The sequence below is a fragment of the Chelonia mydas genome, chromosome 14 (assembly GCF_015237465.2).
Source record: "Chelonia mydas isolate rCheMyd1 chromosome 14, rCheMyd1.pri.v2, whole genome shotgun sequence".
Lineage (NCBI taxonomy): Eukaryota > Metazoa > Chordata > Testudines > Cheloniidae > Chelonia > Chelonia mydas.
In genome coordinates, this window is record NC_051254.2 from 15,145,183 (window position 1) to 15,167,879 (window position 22,697).

Genomic DNA, 22,697 nt, shown 5'->3' on the forward strand with positions numbered 1-22,697 from the left:
TTAGGAGTCAGATTTGGTCAACAATGTGGCTGACCCTCTGCAGGACTTTCTATTAATGCTGCTGAGGTTTTGTCACACTTGTTGAGAGCTGTTGTTTTGAGTTTCTGGCTAAATATGCAGGTTAGTCCAAAAATAGTTGAGGAGTATTTATTTACTGCTGTTCACAATCATGTTTGTGGGGAGAAGCTTCATGGGAATATATTTTCATACCTATTCTATAGGAAGCGTATTTCTACTGTTAGAGCATATGTAGCTAATTTTGTGATTAAAGCACTAGGTGCATCATCTTATCAAAGCACTATCAAAACCCAGTGAATAAGCCAGTTGAATAGTTTCAATGAATTTTCTTTGCACAGAGTTTGATGACCCCTCTGCTATGGTGGTGCTAGCCGAAGAAGAGCTGGTGGTAATAGACCTAAAGAGTGCAGGCTGGCCAGCAGTCCATCCTCCGTACCTGGCATCTCTCCACTGCTCAGCCATCACCTGTTCACACCACGTCTCCAATATCCCACTGAAACTGTGGGAGAGGGTGATCAGCGCTGGAAGCAAACAGAACTCTCATTACTCAAATATGGTACGGCAGCTGTAAGCATGCACCCATTCACATGCACATAAGAACATTATAACATACTCAGTAGGTATCTTTTCTGCCCGGCTGGCTGCAGAATGCCAAGTGAAGCACTGTTGTGGTTGGTGGTAGTACTGAGAAGTCCTGCTCCCAAAAGACCACCGACTTAGTGAAGACAACTATTTGGAATTCAAAATACTTAGTTCTCCGGCTTTCAGCAGCTCTTAGTAAAAGTGAGCTCCAGCTCAGATTGTTTCCAGCAGTCAGTGCTAGCAAGCAAAGCTGCTTCTAAACCAGGAGCTCTCAGCCACAGCAGCTTCTTAAAGAGGAAACTTGAATATAACAATTCCTAACCAAGAAAGTACAACTGATGAGATCAGAACTAGTACATCTAATCTTAATCCAAACAAAGGCTAACAGAATACGCACAGACAGATGCCCTTTCCTTGTAGCTCATGCTTTCCTGTTCTCCTCCCTCTCTATGGCATGCTCTGTTGCACTCTCATTTCACAGACAGTCATGGTGTGGTCTTCAAGAGTGTTTTCTTTTTAGCCCTGGCTGATAGATGGTGGCACCAACCTGGCTCCAGATCCTCCTCAGAGGGACCTGCTTCTTACAGGGTAGGTGCTTAAACTGATAAAAATCAAGGCTTCCTGCCCAGTATTTACCCATTTTTGAATTGCGTGTGTTCCTGTCATAAGTGTGTAACATGAATAGACTTGACTCCTGAGCGCTCTTCTGCAGAGAGTAGGTCACCACTTCTTGAAGCTGGACTGCTGACATTTAAAGCTAGCGACCTATAGCATGTCAGAGCAGTTAAGCCATAACTTTTATGACAGGAAGTCATCCTGTCTTTGATCATCCTGAAAAAACTATTGACCCTTCCCAAGATTGACTAATTCCAGCTTTGAAATTTAGACTAACAGTCTACAGTCAAGACAAATTATGCCAGTTCAGCAGGAACAATATATCTGCAGGAGTGTGTCTCACCCTCACCAGTATAAATCAAGAATAACTCTATGGGAGTTACAGCAGTTTTACATAATTGATACAAATGAGCACAATCAGACCCATAGGGTCTAGACATTTCAGTTTCTGGTGTTACACTGGGTGCTAGAATGAGATGATTTCCCTGTCCCTGTTGTACAAGAAGTCTGCCCCTCTACTGCTTTTCATCTGGAATTTCACAGCACTTTTCAAACATCCCTGCCAGGTAATTCTATAGGATTTTCAGTGTCAGGATTCTTGACACAACTAGCTCTTCTTAGAGTTGCAGGGGTGCTGCAGGAAAGATCAAAGTTGCATTAGCAGAGCAGTCACCCATGACTCAGAATGTTGTTGTTGCTACGGACTAGGAGTAAGGGGATGGAGGTGAACTGAAGGTAATATTCCTTTCCTATTTCTGGCTCTATCAGTGTTCTTAAATCCTTTATTTTACAACATCAGCTTCATAAAACCCAGTAGGAGTGCAAACTAAAATTCTCCCTAGGATTCAGGGATGTGTAAAAGGACTGCTTTCACACCTTAGCATGTATGTCTCAGGTTGTGCCTCCTGTCCTTAAAATAGCTGGTCTCTTAGAATGGGGGATTCTGCTTTCTCTTTCTGCCTCTTTCCCTCCCGCTCTCTCCCCATGCTGCGACAGCTATTAGTGAATGACTTGTTTCTGACTCTTCCCCATCAGGCATGAGGATGGCACTGTGCGGTTTTGGGATGCTTCAGGTGTTTGCTTGCGCCTCCTTTATAAGCTGAGCACTGTGAGGGTCTTCCTCACAGATGCAGATCCCAATGACAACATGAACCCGCTGGGTGAGGATGAATGGCCTCCGCTGCGTAAGGTGAGATGGCAGTCACTCAGGTAAACTTTCTGAACCTAGAGAGTTTGCATTCCTACTGTTGCCTATCCACTTTGCAGCTGCAGTGCTAAGGCCAGCTTGTGTTGATGTGACCTCTTTACATTCCATCCACCAGGTTGGTTCTTTTGACCCTTACAGCGATGACCCCAGGCTCGGGATCCAGAAGATTTACCTGTGTAAATACAGCGGCTATCTGACCGTAGCTGGTACGGCAGGGCAGGTACTGAAACCGTAAAACTGATTTTTTGGTGGTCTGCTTTTAAGAGTGCTTCTTGACTAGCATTGGAAATACAACACAAACTAGAAATGGAGGACAAAACTGATTCCCCTCTGGGGGTGAGTTTTCTTCACTCTGTAAATAGAGCCATTTTGTAGAAGGTCCCCCTATCTGTCAGCTCCTTCTTGTCTATACTGTATTCTCCCCCTTCTGTCTGATTTGACCCTTCAGCCCTGAGGTAGCTGCCAGCTACCTGGGTTTTTATGCTTCAGCTTTTTAAAACTTTCCCCCTGATTTTCTCTGCCTGTTGTCTGTACACCTTCGCTATTTGCATTTTGTGCAGGCACACTGCCTGCTAGCTAGCCAGTTGGATCCTGGTGTTGCTGGTGCCTAATCAGTAAGTGGCACCACCTTGCAACATTCATATAACGGAGAAGCTTGGAGACAATTTAAAGTGGCTGGGTCAGTTCACAATCCTGCTGACAGGAGGAGGTATTGCTGTGCCTCTGGGGAGCCTTTGGGGAGGCAACCGGCCTGAGGCTTTCTCGCTATCTAGTGCAACTGCAGCAGGGGGCTGATGGTTCTTTGCCCTCCCTGTTCTCAGAGCTTGATGCTGTTGTAACCCTTTTCTGTGACTGACACCCATGATCCTTATGTATTTCAGCCAAAAAAGGTAAACTACCTCTACTGTCTCCCTTGTTCCTGCTCTTTGCAAGAGCCTGTGTTATTGCTGTGACAGAAGACCCCATTTTGGTGTCTGTATAATGTTTCCATCAGCCTATGCTACAATCCTCCTTCCGTGAAGACATAACGTGTCTCCTCTCATGTAAACTGACCATGAGCGCCTGTGCTTTGCTTTGTCCCCCAAGCCCTCTCCTCTCCTTAGGAAGCACTGAATGAGTTAGGATGGTCTGATTTGAAGTAACCAAATTTGGTAGCTAGAATGTCATGCTGCCACCATAATTAATCAAATTAAGAAATTTTAAAAATGGGAGGCAAAAGTTCTGATGGAAACTTTGCCAAATGGGTGTCCATTTGTCATAGGAGTCAGATGGGGAGGCATGTGGTCATGCTGGAAACAAGTATGCATATTGAAGCCATCGAGAGATCAGGTGGAGTCTAAAAGCTCTGAGGATTGCACAAAGCCTCTAAGCTTATTCCTGTTCCCTCAGATACTGGTGATGGAACTGAATGATGAAGAGTCAGAGCATGTTGTGGACCACGCTGAAGCAGACTTACTACAGGACCAAGAAGGCTATAAGTGGAAAGGTCACGAGAGGCTAAAGGCCCGAGATGAGCCTGTCCGATTTGAACCTGGCTTCCAACCATTTGTCCTGGTTCAGTGTCAACCACCTGCTGTGGTCACGTCACTGGCCCTTCACTCTGAATGGAAGCTCGTGGCCTTTGGTACCAGCCATGGCTTTGGGCTCTTTGATCACCAGCAGAAACGACTGGTCTTTGTCAAGTAAGTCTCTTCCTTTCTGGCATGATATGGGTACTTCCCTAGGTATGGGAGCTGGCTGGCTAGCACTTCCAGGCAGTCCTAGTAAGAGTTGGTATTTCCTGGTTTATGGAGATCAATGGGTATAGAGAAGTCTTTTCCTGCTGGGGTGAGTGTCTCTCCTGTGCTTGTTAGTAAGAGTTCACATGCCTAGCTACCAGTTGCTCCCGTACTGCCAGCCAGCTGGTCAGAAAAGCAACTGAGCTCACCTGCCAAATCTTTTTTTTATCTTAGATGTACGTTGCATCCCAGTGACCAGCTGGCCTTGGAAGGCCCTTTGTCTCGGGTGAAGTCCTTGAAGAAATCCCTCCGGCAGTCCTTCAGGCGGATCCGGAGAAGCAGGGTGTCTAGCAGGAAGCGGCGAGCTGGTGGTGGGATCACTGGCGAGGTGAGTTAGTCTGTCTCTAAGGGCTTGTCTATATGGTGGGTAAGCTCACAGTAGCTGGTGCACACTAGCTATTCTGCACTAACTCCCCATGTATACACTCTTGCTGCACACTGAAGTGCCTTTGTGTGTGTTCACTTAATACACTTTGGAGTCGTATTAAGCTAAACTGCCTCAGGGCACCCTTCATGCACAGTAAGTGTGTGCACTTGTGGGGAGTCTGTGTGCAGTAAGCAAGTGTGTGAATTTAAAGCACACTAACTTCCCTGTGTAGACAGGCCCTAAGCCTGAGCCCTGTAAAGTCCTGCTTGGACCACACGGTGGGGAGAGCAGCGTAATGCAGATGTTCTTAATATTCAGTCTTAGGTCTGGTCTATACTACAGAGTTAAGTCAATGTAAGACCGCTTATTCTGACCTAACTCTGTAAGCGACTACACTAAAATGTATCTCCCACCGTTGTAACTCCTCCACTATACCAACTTTACTCCACCTCCATGAGAGGTGCTTAACTCAATATAGTTGGGTCAACAGTGTCAGTGTAGTGTCAGTTATATCGACTGTTGCTGCCTTTCAGATACCATCCCACAATGTCCCACATTGGCAGTTAAATTGGTGCACTCGCTCCTGGTGAGGACATGCACTATGATCAGAAAGAGCACAATATGGACGTGTAAAACCAGTTCAATTCTGCGGTGGCTGTACGTCGACATAACTCAGGTCAACTTATTTTTGTAGTGTAGACTTCCCCTTACTGGACAAATTGCAGCTTGACATAATAGCCTGCACACAGGGCAAGCCTGCAGAATTAAGTTGACCTAACTTAGGTCGGCATATAGCCGCCACAGTAATTGTGCGTTCTACACTTAGCTCCTAGTGTTGACAGTGCGCATCCTCACCAGGAGTCCCTGTGTCAATTGTACTGTCAGTACGGGGCATTGTGGGATAGCTGTTGAAAGCTGGTAACAGTCTATATAATCAACGCAGTGTCTATACTGATACTGAGTCACCCTAACTACATCGACGTTGACTCTATGCCTCTCATGAAGGTGAAGATAAGTTGGCATAGCAGGGCAGTTACATCGGCGGGAGCGAAATTTTAGTGTAGACACTTACATAGTTAGGTCAACGTAAGTTGCCTTGCATCAACCTAACTCTGTAGTGTACCCGGCCTCAGTCTTGTCACTCCTAACATTGGTAACTATTTACTCCTGGGGGAATTCCGTGCCAAAAAAATTAAAAATTCTGCACGCAATATTTTCAAATTCTGTATATTTTATTTGTCAAAATAACACAGTATAATCATACCAGTTTCAGTTATTTTTGGTCATTTATTTCAAAATACCAGTCAGCAAGTATTTCTGTAACAATACAGAAAAAAAGATTCAGGAAATGTTTTTTGACAAATAGATTCCTTACTAAGCATATTAGTATAGAACTGAGTAATAAATAATTTAAACTACAATAAGGAACCATATTTCCTGCACCCCTGAGAAGCAGTGCAAAGGCTTGGGGGGGAGTCGGGGGTAATGGAGGAGCTGAGGGAGAGGGAAGTAATTGCTGGGTGTGAACTTGGAGGATTGTTTGGTATGGGTGGGAAAAGTATGGAATAGGTTTTGTGGGGGGATGGGAAGGGATTGTTAAGAAGCTTTCCCCCATGTAGACCCTTGCTAACCCCAGCCTCTCCCATTCAGTCAGGCACATGTGTCCCTGTACCCCCATGTGTCCTTGCACCTCCTGTCCCCATGTGTTCCTCCACCCCCACTCAGACACCCTAACCCATCTCCATGTGGTCCTGCACCCCCTCCCACTGTCCCCATGTGTCTCTGTGCCCCCATTCAGTCACCCCTGTCTCCATGTGGCCCTGCACCTCCACTCCCGCTCAGCCCCTGCCCCAGTCTCTCCTCCTGACTAGCCCTTATGAGCCCATCTGACAACACCCCCCCATCCCCCGCCCCCGCCCTGCAGCCCCACACTGTCTGTCTCCCTACAGCCCGTCTCTTGACCTGGCCCAACAGGCACTGTGAAGAAGACAGGCTCTTTCTCTTCCCTTACTTGCTGGGACGTCCTACTCTGTTCTATCACCACAGCTCTTTCTGGTGGGTGAAAGGTGGAACTGCAGTTTCTTTTCTTGCGGGAAAAAAAATGTGTGGCTCATTAATTATGTGCACACACAGTGGTGCAGAATTCCCCCCGGAGTAACTATAAGATATAGAACACTTGACTATCTCTGTTTTGGATCTTTATCTGGCAAAACGCTCTGTCCGGAGTTGAAATAAAAATATTAATAAAATATAGAAATTCGTCAAGGACCAAAGTTGGGCATTTTCCTTCACTTGCTTGCCACTGCCTTTCTCCTCCCCTACACTATAAAGAGATAGTGTAGGGGATGAGAAATCTTCCAGGGGAGATTGAGGGAGGCTTTATACCCAAAGTTAAATTCCCCTCTAGAGAGGAAGACTCTCTCTAAAGGTAACTACTTGATGTCTTTGAGAGACAAGGTAACTGAGGTAATCGCTTTTATTGGACCAGTTTCTGTTGGTGAGAGGGACAAGCTTTCAAGCTCCACAGAGCTCTTCTTCAGGTCTGGGAAAGATCATCAGTGTCACAGCTAACACAAGGTGGAACAGATTGTTAAGTATAAGGAGTTAACTTTTGCAAGAAACCATTTAAAATGACGTACGCAATTAATACTTCTGCAGTCATAGAACAAAGAGTTAATGAGTTACAGATTGTTGTAATGAGATAGAAAGCCAGGTTCGCTACTGAGTCCATGATTTTTGGTGTCCAGCAGAGTTATGAATTTAAACTCCCAGGCTTGTCTTTCAAGGTGTTGTGCAGGTTTCCTTTGACAAATTGAACTGAGAGGCCAGATATGGAGTGTTCATTTTGTGAAAAGTATTCACTCTCAGATATGATGATGATGATTTTTGTCGTTTATCCGAGGTCATTCGAGAGCATAGTGATTGTCTTGTTTCACCCACATAGTTGTTGGGGCATTTGATTCACCAGATAAGGTGCACCACATGTGATAGGCATGTGTAGGCACCGTGGATCTTGAAAGGTGTGTTTTGTGGGGTATTGATCATTATAGCAGTGAATATAAGACTGCAGGTTTTGCATATGTTAAGGCAGTGTCTGGTACTGGTTTGAGTTGGTGTATTCTGGTCTGTGAGGAGCTTGCTTCTGATGAGTTGTTTGAAGGTCAGAAAAGGGGGTTTGGGAAAGATTTTTTTTTTTTAGGATGTGGTCCCCATCAAGTATGAGTGGCAATTATTTGATACCCCATATGGGTTCCAGTATGGGTTGGTATGTGATAACTAGGGATGTGCAGTCAGTGGCTTTTTTTCTAAATTGAAGCAGGTGCTCTCAGGGAATTAGGGTTACCCTGTTCCATGGTGTGATCTACTTCTCTGATAAAGAAGTTTGGTGAGGGTGATTTTAAGTGTGTTAACATGTGTATCCTGGATTTTCTCCTCAGAGCATATTCTGTGGTATCTGAGTGCCTGGCTGTAGATAATTGATTTCTTGGCGTATCTGGATTGGTTGTGGGATCTGCGAGAGGGTTCTGTTGAAGCTGATAGTGGTGTTCAGGAAGTTGATGCTGGTGCGGGAGCATTGTAGAGTTTGATGGATGGGTGGTGGTAGTTCAAGTTGTGGTGGAAATCTGAGGGAGTTTAGGTCATCTGTCCAGCAGATGAAAATATCATCAATGTATCTCAGGTTTGTCATTGGTTTTGTGGAGCATGGTCCAGAAATTCTTCCTCAAGGTGGCCTATGAAGAGGTTGGCATATTGGGGAACCATCCTAGTACCCATGGCTGTTTGCATGGTTTGGACAAATTGTTTTTTGTTGAATATAAAGTTGTTATGGGTGAGGATGAAATGGATGAGTTTGGCAATGTTTTTGGGGTGGATATCTGAGTGTTGTCCATTTTCTTGTAGATATTTGAGGCAGACAGTGATGTCGTCATCATGAGGGTTGTTGGTGTATAGGGAAGTGATATCCGTTGGCCAATATGATGTTCTGAGAGAGCTTGTTGGTGTTGTGGTGTTTGTGGAGGAAGTAGGTTATGTCCTGGAGGAAGCTGGCCCTTTGTGTGGTGAGTGGTGTTAGGGGGCTTATTCCTTCACCCACTCACTTCCCTGGTCCTTCTCGCATGAACAGAGAGCAACAATACCCGAAGTCCAAAGGTGCAAACAATTCGATGTTTATTGGGGTGAACTTCCAGCAAGCATGATTCCAGTTTCCTTCCTTAGTATCCTCCTTCCCAGCTCTGACACCACAGAGCCTTACACCTGTGTCCCTGTTCCCATTCCTGCCCTTAGCAAAACAGGATTCCAGTTTCCCCACTCCCATTCCCTGTTCCCATCTCCCCCTTTAGCAAAACATGATTCCAATTTCCTTACCCCCATTCCCTGTTCCCATCTCCCACCCACGCCCCCTCCCTCCCACCCACCCACGCCCCCTCACTTCCTCATTGACTACAGATTATATAGTAAAACTTGAGTTCTGCTTAGCTATACCTTAACCAATCCTTTTCCTGAAATTTAACTAACCAATCCTAACATATTGTAACATGATTATGTAACCAATTATATCCCACCACCTTAATTAGTTTACACCCAGCAAAATTAATTATACAGCAGACAGGAACAATCACAGAACCAGACAGAGATTATACAGACAAACAATAGCAAAGTGGGAACTCTAATGACAAAACAATACAGAAGTGAGGATTTCACATCCCAGCTATTGATAAGTGAGTTCTTGCCAGACAGGATGCTATCAAACTAAGTTTCCTTTTACATTTTCTAGGCACTTCCCTTTCTTTGGAGGTGATAGGAATTATCAGGACAGGATTGTATTCAGGACAGGATTGTATTCCTAACAGCCCAATAGCACCTTCTTTCAATGTGGCTAGTTTGGAATGTGAGGATGTGACTGTTCGCTTCCTGGCTTATGGCTGCCTCTGCTGCTTAGCCAAAGGCCTTAGCCTAAGCACAGGGCCTCAAACTGTCACAGTAAGAGACGGCCCTTACACCAGCAGACAGTGATTTTGATTCTTTCTTTTATACCTCTAACTAGCCAAGTAATAAGAATACCCCTAAATTCTTAAAGTACAGGCCTTTACAGACAGGCCTGAATATCTATATCCTAACAAGTGGTTTGAGGATGGTTTCTATGAGTCCTGATATTTCCTGAGTAAGAGCGCCATGGCCAGATATGTTGGGTCTGCCTGGGTTCCCTTGTTTGTGTTTCTTGGGAGGCATGTATAAGATCCCTGGCATGTGTTCATGGGGGATGAGGTGGTAGTGTTTCTCTTGGAGTTGTCTGGGGAAGGATTTGATGATATCCTTAAAATCCTATGTGAATTGTGGTGTGGGGTTGTCTTTGAGTTCTTTATGGGAAGTGGTGTCAGCGTCGTCAGTTGGCCTTGTTTATGTAGACGTCATGGTTGAGGATTATGATGTCATCCCCTTTGTCTGCTGGCTTGGTCACTATTTGGTGGTTGGATTTCAGGGGCTGTATAGCTTGTCTTCTCAATAGAGGTTGGTCCAATAAAACTTCACCAATGGAAGTTGATCTAATGAGATATTACCTCCCCCAGCTGGTTTCTTTCATATCCTGGGACCAATACAGCTACAACAACACAAGCAAAAATGGAAGTCCAGTGCTCCCTCTGCTCAGCCTATTGCACTAGCAAAAGTGGCCAGTGTTGGAGAAATGCAGTTTTCTTTGAATATGCAGGAGGGAGTTAAGGAAATGAAAATGTAATTCTCATCTTTCTGTAGGATTCAGGTAGACTGAATAGCTTCTGCACATTCACACTTATGGGATGCACAGGCCTGGGCTGGAACATCCTGCTAGTGTGAATATGCAGAGTCCATTTTGAAGAACTTGGGTTACAAGTAAGTAACCTTAATTTACCAGCATCTGTTAATCCCTACTTGCTGCCTCTCCTATGCTAGAAGGGATTGTTGAGGAGGAGGAAAGAGAAATGTTATGTCTGAGAGAACTTGCCTCATCCCCTCTGTTCTTCATGTGAAGGTGCAAGAGGCGAATTCCAGGTTTGACCAAGATGCATTACAGGAGATGGAACTGGCTCCAATCCAGAGGAAGATCGAAGCGCGGTCCGCAGAAGATTCCTTTACTGGCTTTGTGCGCACCTTGTACTTCGCAGACACCTTTTTGAGAGACAGTGAGTAGAAGGAGCTCTCCGCTGCCACGCTCTGCACTATGTTCGTCTAGATTATAGACCCAGCACTCCCTTGGTGTACTCCCTGTAGCACTGAAACTATTCAGTCTAGAGCCAAAGTAAATGAGTGAGAGCAGAGCTGTTCTGTATGATCGCTGCCAGCTGCTGATTGACCCATGACTAAACAAGTTCACCTTCTTGGGGGAGAATTTGAAGTATGTGGTTTTCAAATAGGATGAAGCTTCTTTGGCCTTAAACACAATTCATAGTCTCTTCACCTCTGACTGCCAAAAGTCAATCCCCTGACGAGGAGAGGATGTGGTTCCTCTTAATCCTGCATCAGATACCAAACTGATACTACATTTGAATTTCCCTCTCATCACGTATGTGCTTGGGTTAGTGTGAGCATACACATTTGCATACAGACAGTAGAACCATTCCATCACGTTTGAAAGTTCCTGGAGAGACACCCTGCTCATGGGCTTTATCCCTGGTCCAGGTTCTCGCCACTGCCCCTCCTTGTGGGCAGGCACCAATGGAGGCACGGTCTATGCGTTCTGTTTGCGTGTTCCACCAGCGGAGAGAAGGATGGATGAGCCTGTCAAGGCAGAGCAGGGTGAGTATCACTCACTAGTGGGAACTTGTGAAACAACCCTAATGGGATCAGAGGGGCTGCTGTTATGTACTGCTAGAAAGCTGCAAAGCTGTTAGTTATAAATGGAGAGCAAGATGACTTGGAAACATTATGGTTGGCCAGGAGGAGAGATCGGATTACGTTTTGACCAATAGTAGCTCGGAGTTCAGCTTTTGATTATACAGTAGAACCTCAGTTATGAACACCTTGGGAATGGAGATTGTTCGTAACTCTGAACAAAACATTATGGTGGTTCATTCAAAAGTTTACCACTGAACATTGACTTAATACAACTTTGAAACTTTACAATGCAGAAGAAAAATGCTGCTTTCCCTTTTATTTTAGTAGTTTACATGTAACACAGAACTGTACTGTACTGTATTTGCTTTTTTTTTTTTTTTGGTCTCTGCTGCTGCCTGATTGTGTACTTCTGGTTCCAAATGAGGTGTGTGGTTGACCGGTCAGTTCGTAACTCTGGTGTTCATAACTCTGAGGTTCTACTGTAAATGGGTTCTACTGTCCCCTGAACCTCTTTAGTTTTCATTCCCATTAAGCTGCTGGTGAAGGCACTGCCCCTATACTCGGCCACTGAACTCTGCCAACAAGACGTTTTCTCGCCCCCACCCCTCACTTTCTAGTTTATCATTCTGATGGGGGGCCCATTATATCCTTTCGCTCCACCATTAATAGTACATGTGTATCGGTTAAAATGAGCCAGTTCTATCCAACACGGCAACAGTGGGAATCTGCTGTCTTGCTCATTTAAAACTCATTTGACCTTGTGCACTTAGTTAGGAGGCAAAGACCCTACTTTATAGGCCAGAGTCGTCCATGGACTTTGCCTAAAATTATCTCTAAAAGGTGACTCTTTGGAACTTCCATACACTAACTGTGACTGTTTTGAAAACGACTGTATCACCATTGTGTGCTTTTGCCTGTGGTGTTAATCCAGGAGATGTTGGTTCGGAGCAAAAGTACATTAGGTGACCAGCATCATTTAATTATTCCTGCTTCAAATACCACTTGCTTGGATGGGTGCGTATCAGTAGTAGTCTCAGACAACATATTGATGGGTGCTTTGCGGAAACCTACAATAACAGCCTAATCCATTTATACATTTCTTAAACTCTTGTCAGTTGGAATTTGGAAACAATGTTTGAATTCAGTTTAAATGCCCATTCTAGTTAAACTGGATTCTAAAGCTGTTTGATCACACAGTATGAAAGCAGTTGAATTATTAGACGCATATTCTAGCCTAGGATGGCTTTAACATGGCTGATCAAAATGCTTTAGAAACTACTCTTGGTAAAGTGTCATTTCTAGAATCATGGCTTTAGGGCAAGCAGTTAACTAACATTTCTACAGATACTGGTGCTGGTGCTTAAGCAAAGGAAGCAAACACAAAGAGCCATATAGGGGTCTCTTGTAAAAATAAATAAATAAATAAAATAAAATAAAAAATAAAAATCTGCTAGATGGAAGACTCTAATGGGGTGTAGAAATGCAGCATTGTCTCATTTCAAGAGGACGTGTGAGAGTTCTAACACTATGCTTGTCACATCCTCTCGGCTGGTATCATATCAGTCTGTTTTCTCACCCTTCTCCACATCTTGTCTGTCTAGCCAAGGAAATTCAGCTGATGCACAGGGCTCCTGTTGTGGGGATACTTGTCTTGGATGGGCATGGCACGCCCCTCCCAGAGCCGCTAGAAGTAGCACATGACCTTTCTAAAAGTCCTGATATGCAAGGCAGCCATCAACTTCTTGTGGTGTCTGAAGAGCAGTTTAAGGTAAATACAGTCCACATGCATCTCGTCTGATATAAATTCCCTTTTTTAAGGTATTGATCTGTACTCCTAGGGATGGATTACAGTAGCTCTTAGGAACTGCAGTCTAGGATCAGGCTCCCTTGTGCTTGGCACCATACAGACAAATGAAGACTCTCCCTGCCCCACAGAACATACACTTGGTGTCAGGGCAGTACTGGCACATGAAATGGACAAGTGGAAGTGGGAGTTTACTATAATGCAGATGGAGAATATAGGAATGTTTGTAGATTGATTTAAAACTCTTTGACAGCTGCAGTAATTGGCCATTGGGAGAAGCTTTAGATTCTGCAGATTATAGTTTAGGGGACATGACTCTTTAAAAAGGACACTGAGAATTGGCAAGTGTTCAAAAATTGTCCTCACTGCTTTTGCCAAATAGCTACATAACCATGACTGGTTTAAGGAAGGAGACTCTAGGAATAATTTATCGGGGATCTCCTTGTCGTTTTAATGTGGTAGAGTGGGCTGTTGGGTTCATCCCAGTTTTTCCCTGTGGATATCCTTTGTGGCTGGAGGGGAAGGGGTTTGAGAGGACAAGAGATAAGTCGTAATGAGGGTCTGCGATTTGAAGCATTACATTTTCTTCCAGTGATGTCAGTGGCAAAGTTCCCATTGACTTGAGTGAGAGCAGGAACAGGCCCTGAAGTTGAGACCATGGCTGGCTACAATTATGCCTGTTCAGTATCCCATGATATCCAGGCCTCATTTTAAGCAGGAAGGCAGATTCAGACCTTCATTTCTGTGCATGCTGTTGGGCAAAGGTTCCCTAATGAATCAAGGCTTTGTTAAAGCAGGAGGGAGCAGCACCATTCCTGAGCTGGGGTTGTTGGCAGTGTACAGCGTGGAGGTGTGTTATGTGGCTTTTTTTTCTCCTGGCAGGTATTCACGCTGCCCAAGGTTAGCTCCAAACTGAAGTTCAAACTGACCGCTCTGGAAGGCTGTAGGGTACGAAAGGTGACAGTCGCTAACTTTGGCAGCTGCAAGACTGATGATTATAGTGAAAATGACCTGGCCATCCTCACTAACCTGGGAGACATTCAGATCATCTCTCTGCCCTTCCTCAAGTTACAGATCCGCTACCCCTGTATCCGTAAGGAAGATGTGAGTGGCATTGCTTCCTGTGTCTTCACCAAATATGGCCAAGGTAATGGCACAAACAGCGTAAGCTCCCCTAGATCACCTGCCTCTGCCATGTCTTCTGAACCCTTGTTTCACTGTTCTTTAAACTTCGCATTGGTTTTGCTTCCATAAGGAGCATGTTGAATCCTCTTTGTAGCCATTCAGATCCAAAGACATCAGGGGCTAACTCACCTCACTGTAGAGGGTGGTGTCTGTTGTGTTCCATATTTCTTCTCAGGCCTCAAAATAAGACATCTCTGTATTTTGGCATCTTCCTAGGCTGCTGGATAGCTCTTCCTGTCACTGGTGCACAATGCTGTCACTTCAAACTGGCATCTGTGGAAGAGCTCCTCCCAAGCCACTCACTTTCCCCTTTCACATCTCCAAAAGGAAGGGAACTAACCCATAGTGTAATTATGGAAAGAGAAGGTGCTGCTCAGGTTCTTGTCCTGGGGGTTGTAGCTGAAAACTCTCAAACTGCAGGGTCTCGGACACGTGTTGCACAGCTTTAAAAAGAGAACAAAGCAATCATCAGTTGTTCAATTGCTGGGTTGACCCCTTAATGAGGCAGGTGCAATACTCTTCTCCAAAGCCCCAGTGCATTGGTTTGGAGGAAGTACAAACAAGATGCCTTTTCTGTGGAGAGTAGAATATATTTAGCTCTCATTTCCCTTTGGACTGTGATTCTGGATTCTGGCTCCTGAGCATGCATTCTTTTGTGAACCAAACACCCTTTACGTTTTCCCCTCTAGGTTTTTATCTGATCTCACCATCAGAGTTTGAGAGGTTCTCCCTGTCTACCAAATGGTTGGTTGAGCCCCGATGCGTTGTGGATACACCAGAAATTACAGGCAACAACTACTTGCACAACAAAGCTGGCATGGAGAAGGCTACAAGAAAATCCAGGTAGGACAAGCTAAAAAGCTCTCTGTAGGAGCACCTTACCTCTCTCATTAGCTTTTCCATTATGGCTTGTGTTTGAAGGGTGTTCTACTTCCAAATCTAGTCTCCCTGGTTCAGGGGTGAAAGTAACTTAAAGGATTTACCAGTATGCTGGAGTCCTGAGTGGGGGCGTGGCCTCAACCGGAAGAGGCGGGGTCTTTAAAGATTTAAAGGCCTCAGGGCTGCGGCTCGGAGCACCCCTGGAGCTCCCAGCTGCAGAGGAGGCTGGGAGCCTCAGGGCTCAGGGGCGATTTAAAGGGCCCAGGGCTCCTGCTGCTGCAGGGAGACCTGGGCCATTTAAATTGTCAGCCTGGGGAAGCTGGTCTGGTCTGGTCCGGCACGGCATACTGGACTGTACCGGCTTACTTTCACCTCTGCCCAGGTTTGATCTAGACAGGACCATGCTACTGTGAGTTCTATATGTTCTTTTCTGCCCTCCTCCCCCTCCAAGCTCACTGTGATATATTATCTTGTGGAGCCAGAGAACCTTTTCTTTCCAAAAAGGACTGGACAGGGCTTCCTTTGGAGACTGTTAATATCACTCCAAACTGATTGCCATGATGTAGAGCCCTGCGCGGGACTGTTCTTCAATCCTGCTCCCGCTATTAATGCAGCGGGTCCTGTGGGACTAGGAGGATTCCAGTCCTGCTGCATGAGGCAATGTAACTTTCTCCCTGGTCTTTTCCCTACCAGCTGTCTTACATTTCCCACTGCCAACTTACTAAGAGTGACATCTTTTGAGGGTATTGCATGCAACTTCCCACCTCTCCACCCATTTGCACTTTGTCATATTACTTGTTTGCAGTCTATTATGTAGCAGACTGGACTGTTGCTTTGTAGTTTGAACCCTGATGTTCTTCCTTGTGGAAGCAGATCTTCCCTAGAGGTGGTGTGTTTTGGTGCAAGTCCCCTGTGGGGGGAGAGGGGTGTTGGGGAACTTCCCTATCACCCACCATCCTAATGCTTCTCTCAGCTGCTTGCTCAGGATACCTCTCTGCATTCGCATGCATGCTCTGATTGACCCAGAGGAATCTTTCCTTGTCTGATCTGCCAGGTATGTACAAGAATCTACTTGCCCCTCTAATACATGTGTTTTATTTTGTGTTTTTTACCTTCTTCCCCAGGGAATCAGGCAGGAGTTCTGGTGACCCCGGAGAAGATGATGGTAAGCAGGCAACAAACTTATGTATTTAAGTTTGTGACATGTATAAACATTTTTTAAGCCTTTGCGGTTGGTGGTAATATTTTCTTCAAAGAAAAGGGGTGAGGAGCTGTAGTGTTGGGAAGAGGGGAGATTGTTCTCTTTGTGAGAAGTAGTCATCTCAGACTAAGGCTACAGGGGCAGAACCTTCTGGTGACCTGGACGTGACGGGTTCTGGTTCTACAACAGGCTGATCTTGGACTGTTTTTAGAAAGGGAAGCCCAGTCGTGCTCGGAAGAAGGGATTGTGGGTGCGAGTGTGGAGTCTTTTACCATTTAATGAGCACTTTGCTGTGATGCCGTCTCTAGAACGAGCCAAACTGGGCTTAAGTATCCACCTCTTTTATATTTGTGACGTTTCCCATAGTGCCTATCCCTGTAGTGTTCTAAGTGCATAGAACATGAAAAGTAGCTGGACGTCAACTTGTTTTCTGCCTTTCAGAGAGGAAGTCTGGGAGGTTGATGGAACATGCCTTACTCAATGATGAAAGTGAGTGAGAGACAACTGGAGCTGCTGGAGGGGCAGCTGCACTGGTTGGTGAGGGGAAGAGGGGTGATAGGTAGCCTTCTCCGGTGGAGGCATGTTCATCCTCCTGGTTACAATAGACTGTTGCAACTCCAGAAAGTACATAATGCCAGAACAGAATTATTCATTTGCATTACTATAGCCTCTAGGAGCCCCAGTCATGAACCAGGACCCCATTGGGCTAGGTGCTGGGCAAACACAACAGAAAGATAGTCCCTCTCCCTAAAGATCCGTACCAGCTTTATTTCATGGATTGGTGAGGATGGGAGTGTCCTAAGGAAGGGAGATGAGAAAGCTCCACATAGCTGCCTACCTGCTTCTATCGTTACCTAGCCTTAATATACACAAGGAACGTCACTTTCCAGCAGTACCCAAGAACGAAGGGCCGGCTGGAACTGGCTGTCTTCCTGGACTGCTAGCATGTTGGTGCTGGCAGCACTTCCTCTGGAGACGCTGCTTCACTGCTGTGCACCAGCCCCTTAGCCAGAGTTTTATAGTTCTGTCAGAGACTAGTACTGCAGAAGAGGCAGTGATATTTAAAGGTCTGACAGTCATGGAGGAGGCAGGAAGGCAGGTTTTAAAGGCCATTCTGAAATGAGGTGCAGCAGAAGTAGCATGTGCAATCAAGCTCTTAATGTCACTGTAAATGTTTACTGATTCAAGCAGAGGACCTTGCCCATCTGCTCCCACTTCTCACTGCTCTTTAACGGTTTGTTTTCCAGAAGTTCTGAAGGAGATCCAAAGTACACTGGAGGGGGAGAGAAGGTGAGTACCCTGTGACCAGCCTTCCCTTCTCCCTGGTGGGTTGGTAAAGGTGGGAAAACGGGGAGACTATCCAGCACAATGGCAGATATTGTTGCAGTGAAGCACTAGCAACTGATCAAATGTGTGTGTAGAAAACTGGTCCAGAGAGAAACTTTTTCTACACAAGAACCAATTCCCTTGAGTTTTTATGAATAATCCTTTGTCTCTTTCTCTTGGCGAAACAGAAGCGATCACATTTCCATATCCCAAAGGAGCAGGACTCTGAGTACTCGCATACAGGTTCAAATCAACCCACATTAATCTATGGGCAGGCCACATGGGCTTAGTTGGCTGAAGATGGGACTTGGGACAGGAACTCTAGGGATCTAATCCTGGCTCTGCACTGACTGTAACTTGGACATGTATCTTTCTGCTCCAATTCCCTATCTCTACACATAGGCAATAAGTTACCTCATGGGTGCTGGGCTTTAACTCCTGTCCACAGAACACTTTGAGCTGTTCAGGTGACGGGCTACAGAAGTGCAGATGAATGACTGATGTTACAATTGATGCAAAATACTTTAGTGCTTGGTGGGATGGGAAACCCAGGGTTTCCAAGGATCTGCGGAGAGGATGAGTGACTGCCTGACACACCTGCATGTATCTATCCAGATAGGGTGATTGCATTGCACTGATGGACTTTGCTCCCTTGTCATTGCAGGAGCTATGGAGAGAGAAATTCAAGAAGAATTCACGTCGGACATGGACTAAGTAATGGAGGAGGTAAGTGAAGCCAAGGGTATTTCCAGGCTCTGGTGCAGCAACATGAGGCAAGAAGTGAAGGGTCGGCATTCCTAACAATCTGGTGTTTTATGTTTACATGGCACTCCGAAGTGCGGTGCTCTTCAGCAGTGGCTCTCAACCAGGAGTACTTGTACCCCAGGGGGTACGCAGAGCTCTTACAGGGGGTACATCAACTCCTCTAGATATTGGCCTAGTTTTATAACCGGTACATAAAAAGCACTAGCAAAGTCAGTACAAACTAAAATTTCATACAGACACTGACTTGTTTATACTGCTCTGTATACTATACACTGAAATGTAAGTCCACGATTTATATTCCAGTTGATTTATTTTATAATTATATGGTAGCAATGAGAAAGTCAGCAATTTTTCAATAGTATTGTGCTGTGACACTTGTAAATTTGTCTGATTTTTTTTGTAAGCAAATAAAGTGAGGTGAAACTTGGGGTACACGTGACAAATCAGACTCCTGGAAGGGTACAGTTGTTTGGAAAGGTTGAGAGTCACTGCTCTACAGATCACCTCATCTGACTGGATGGGAGCCTACTGGCTGCCTGATATGTCTCAGTGTTTGAGCAGCATGGGTGCCACCTGAACAAACAAGTGCTGCCCCAGTCCTGGATGGAGTGACACAAGCTCCTCCTAAAACCTGTCTTGCATTTTAAGCTGTTGAAATTTGCTGTGGGTTCCTCTGGGGAGAGCTGTTGGCAGAGAAGGGCTCTCGGAGCATTGGGGCATGTAGAACTCCTTTGTATGTCACTCCCCTCTTCACCTCTTTGTAATAAACCATGAGCAGGCTAAGCTATGGCAGGCCTACACTATAGCATAGCTGCTTGTGCTGCATTCAGCACGGCCATGGGGAAAAAACACCTTACAGGGTATGTATGTCTAGCCCGAGGGATAAACCAACTTGTCTGACGTGGACGTGCAGGCTGCCTGTCTTTTCTCTAAGGGAGTGTCTGGCAGCCAGGGCATAAGGCCTGTTACTGGGGTTTCCATAGGGATGTGAGTTGATCTTGTGAGCACTGATGTGAACCCCAGACCAAAGATCAGACTGGGATGAGCTCCACAAACTTTATACCCAATATGTTCCTGAATCGGGAGGGGGTTGGAGGTGTGGAGGAGTTATCTGTCCAGAATGATCCTAATATGGTGCTGCATATTCTTTCCCTAAGCAGAATGATCAGACCTCAGCAAAGCCGCTGTGATATCCTGGCATTGGATTGAGTGCCATAACACTACTGACTGGGAAAGCAGTCCCATGGAGGGGAGGCCTCTACTTCTCCCTGTACAGCAGGAGAAAGAGCTGTGACTCACTCGTGTGTCTGCCTCCCTCTCCCCCTCGTGCCTCACCAGAAACCACCACCTCCTCTTCGAGTCTTGCACGGAGGCTAGAAGCAGACTGCCTGCTCTGAAGCACCACAAGCCTCTGTGTACGTCTTTGTAACTATTTTTAATGTTTGCACAATTATCTCTTTTCTACTGGGCTGGGTTTTAAATTATAAATGTTACTGCCCTGGGTGCAGAGTTTTAATAAACACACTGTTACCTCTGAGTGGTTTAAGATTATTTTTTGTACAATTTTTTAAATTGTAAGGGTGTTTGTTTTAATGGAAACATATTTTTAAAATGTACTTTTTTTTAAGAAAACAAAACAAATGAAATAATATATCTGTCGTTTTAGATCCCTGTGGCTGCTGTAACTGGTATTTGAATGAGGCATTCCAGTTAGGGTTTGTTTGACGGTACTGTTAACTGGTTTTACGGATTTGGGTAGAATCTATTTTTGTAGCTGTTCAGATTGGAGGAAATTTAATCGAACTTGATTTGTGTCTCAACACTACGTTGCTCTTTTGAAATAAATGAAAACCCTCAATTACCTTTGTTGTCATGGTCTGCTCCAGTATCTGTCACTTCCGCAAAAGCAGGGACTCGTTCCTCTGCATGATAGAAGCAGTGCAGCTTCAGGCGTCAGGACTCTCACCAGCATCTGCTGAGAAACTGACATGAAAGGCCAGTGTTGCTGAAGAACCAATTCTGATCAGTGCCTGTGTCCGATTAGCGGGAGGAGCTGTTAGCCTTCACCTTCACACTTGCCTCCTTTACCTACAGATTGCGGGGGCTTATGAATCCACCCCTAGAAATCTGATCTAGAAGAACTTCTAACACTATCCCATGGTAATTCATAGCATAATTAGAAAATCCTGGGGACCATCCTGTGCTAGTACTGAAAACTAGCTTGGGCACGGGGCTGGGGGGAGGGCAAGAGAAGAGGCTGTACAGTACATCGAACCAGCTGTGAGCCTTACGGAAAAGCTTTGAGTAGGAGAAACCCTTTTGTGAGAAATCTTTCCCTTCCTCTCCATCCCAAATCATGTGTTATCAAGCTAAAATTGATCTCTTGTTTTCATTACTGGTCTGTTAATCTCTTCCCCACTCCACTTCTGTTGGAGGGTGGGTGTTAGTAAGGAAGAGGTGAATGTGGTGATCTACTGTTCCAAATCTACTCAAAAGACCTATGAAGGAGAAGCTGGACTTGTTTAGACTTCCTGGTACTGGGAGCTGCACAGCACCTGTGTTTGAAGCAGTAACTCAGCTTTTTCGAGTGCTTTTGTTCTTGTCCACTCGTGTTAGGGGTGAGTGCCTGCCACATGCACCAGCGCCGGAAGTTTTTCCCTCAGTGGTATCCATAGAGGACCAGCTCTGGCACCTTCTGGAGTGGCGTGTGTATGCCACAGTATAAGGGGCATTGCTGGTTCCCCCCACCCTCAGTTCCTTCTTACCAATAGTGATGGTGCTGGAACATCCTTTGCTTTGGCAAACCTCCCTGTCCAGAACTGTTCATTGTGAACTTTTTCTCCTGTAAATAGTTATTAAAGTTGTTAGCTTCCTTAGTGTGCTACCTAGTTGGACTGCTTGTCCTCTTTCCTCCTTCCCTGAACCTCTATAACTGCAGACCAATAGGTCCTCAGTACTGTGGCTCAGGATTATATCCTCCAGTTTATTTCTGCTCCCTCCCTCCCCGTCCCTCTTCAGGGACCCCTCTCACGAGAGCCTGTTTTGGCAGGCGGTGCAGGCAGGAGCCATGGAGGAAGTCCCTCTACACCACAGGGGCTAGGGGTTTTTCTCCCATTACTTTCAGATCCCAAAGGCGGTCTAAGACCCATCCTGGACCTGCAAGACCAACAAATATCTCAAGAAGTTGAAGTTCCACATGGTCTCCCTGGCCTCCATCATTCCATCCCTGGACCCGGGAGACTGGTATGCTGCCCTTGACCTGAAGGACTCATATTTCCACATAGAGCTATTTCATGGACACAGACGCTTTCTCCATGTCATGGTGGGCTACCAGTTTGCGGTGCTGCCGTTTGGGCTGGCGACAGCACTGAGGGTGTTTACCAAATGCATGTCAGTGGTAGCAGCTTACCTCAGATGTCACGATATTCAGATTTATCTGTATCTCAATGACTGGCTGGTCAAGGGCCACTCCAGATCCCAGGTCCAGTGTGATGTCGCAGTACTGGAAGCCACATGCCACACCTTGGGCCTGTTGATAAATGAGATTAAAATCAATGTTCGTTCTGGTGCAGAGTACAGAGTTCATCAGAGCCATGCACAACTCCACATGTGCCAGAGCCTTCCTGCCACAAGACTGAACATAAGAAAAGCCATAGTGGGTCAGACCAAAGGTCCATCCAGCCCAGTATCCTGTCTGCAGACAGTGGCCAATGCCAAGTGCCCCAGCGGGAGTGAACCTAACAGGTAATGATCAAGTGATCTCTCTCCTGCCATCCATCTCCACTCTCTGACAGAGGCTAGCGACATCATTCCTTACCCATCCTGGCTATTAGTCATTAATGGACTTAACCTCCATGAATTTATCTAGTTCTCTTTTAAACCCTGTTATAGTCCTAGCCTTCACAACCTCCTCAGGCAAGGAGTTCCACAGGTTGACTGTGCACTGTGTGAAGAACTTTTCAGTTCAATGCTGCCCATTAATTTCGTTTGGTGGCCCCTAGTTCTTTAGATTATGGGAACAAGTAAATAACTTTTTCCTTATTCACTTTCTCCACACCAGTCATAATTTTATATACCTCTATCATATCCCCACTTAGTCTCCTCTTTTCCAAGCTGAAAAGTCCTAACCTCTTTAATCTCTCCTCATATGGGACCCGTTC

At 45.5% G+C, this 22,697-nt stretch overlaps 1 protein-coding gene across 10 annotated transcripts in view; it reads left to right on the top strand.

Moving 5' to 3' along the window:
• The window catches only part of LLGL2 (LLGL scribble cell polarity complex component 2), a 64,284-nt gene extending 43,886 nt beyond the window's left edge, over window positions 1-20,398 (top strand). For 3 of the 10 annotated variants that reach the window (XM_027834675.3, XM_043527764.1, XM_037913951.2), the window contains 17 exons: window positions 357-574; window positions 1,121-1,188; window positions 2,251-2,404; window positions 2,538-2,642; window positions 3,812-4,104; window positions 4,375-4,528; window positions 10,575-10,725; window positions 11,222-11,338; window positions 12,979-13,145; window positions 14,064-14,328; window positions 15,056-15,209; window positions 16,370-16,410; window positions 16,888-16,935; window positions 17,694-17,736; window positions 17,961-18,015; window positions 18,437-18,498; window positions 19,695-20,398. In XM_027834675.3, coding sequence (XP_027690476.2) covers window positions 357-574; window positions 1,121-1,188; window positions 2,251-2,404; window positions 2,538-2,642; window positions 3,812-4,104; window positions 4,375-4,528; window positions 10,575-10,725; window positions 11,222-11,338; window positions 12,979-13,145; window positions 14,064-14,328; window positions 15,056-15,209; window positions 16,370-16,410; window positions 16,888-16,935; window positions 17,694-17,736; window positions 17,961-18,015; window positions 18,437-18,490 — 2,087 coding nt within the window. In that variant the 3' untranslated portion in view covers window positions 18,491-18,498; window positions 19,695-20,398. The remainder of the gene's footprint in view (window positions 1-356; window positions 575-1,120; window positions 1,189-2,250; window positions 2,405-2,537; window positions 2,643-3,811; window positions 4,105-4,374; window positions 4,529-10,574; window positions 10,726-11,221; window positions 11,339-12,978; window positions 13,146-14,063; window positions 14,329-15,055; window positions 15,210-16,369; window positions 16,411-16,887; window positions 16,936-17,693; window positions 17,737-17,960; window positions 18,016-18,436; window positions 18,499-19,694) is intronic. The other 7 variants (XM_037913953.2, XM_043527765.1, XR_005227600.2 and 4 more) reach the window with 6 other exon arrangements.
• The last annotated feature ends 2,299 nt before the right edge of the window (window positions 20,399-22,697 follow it).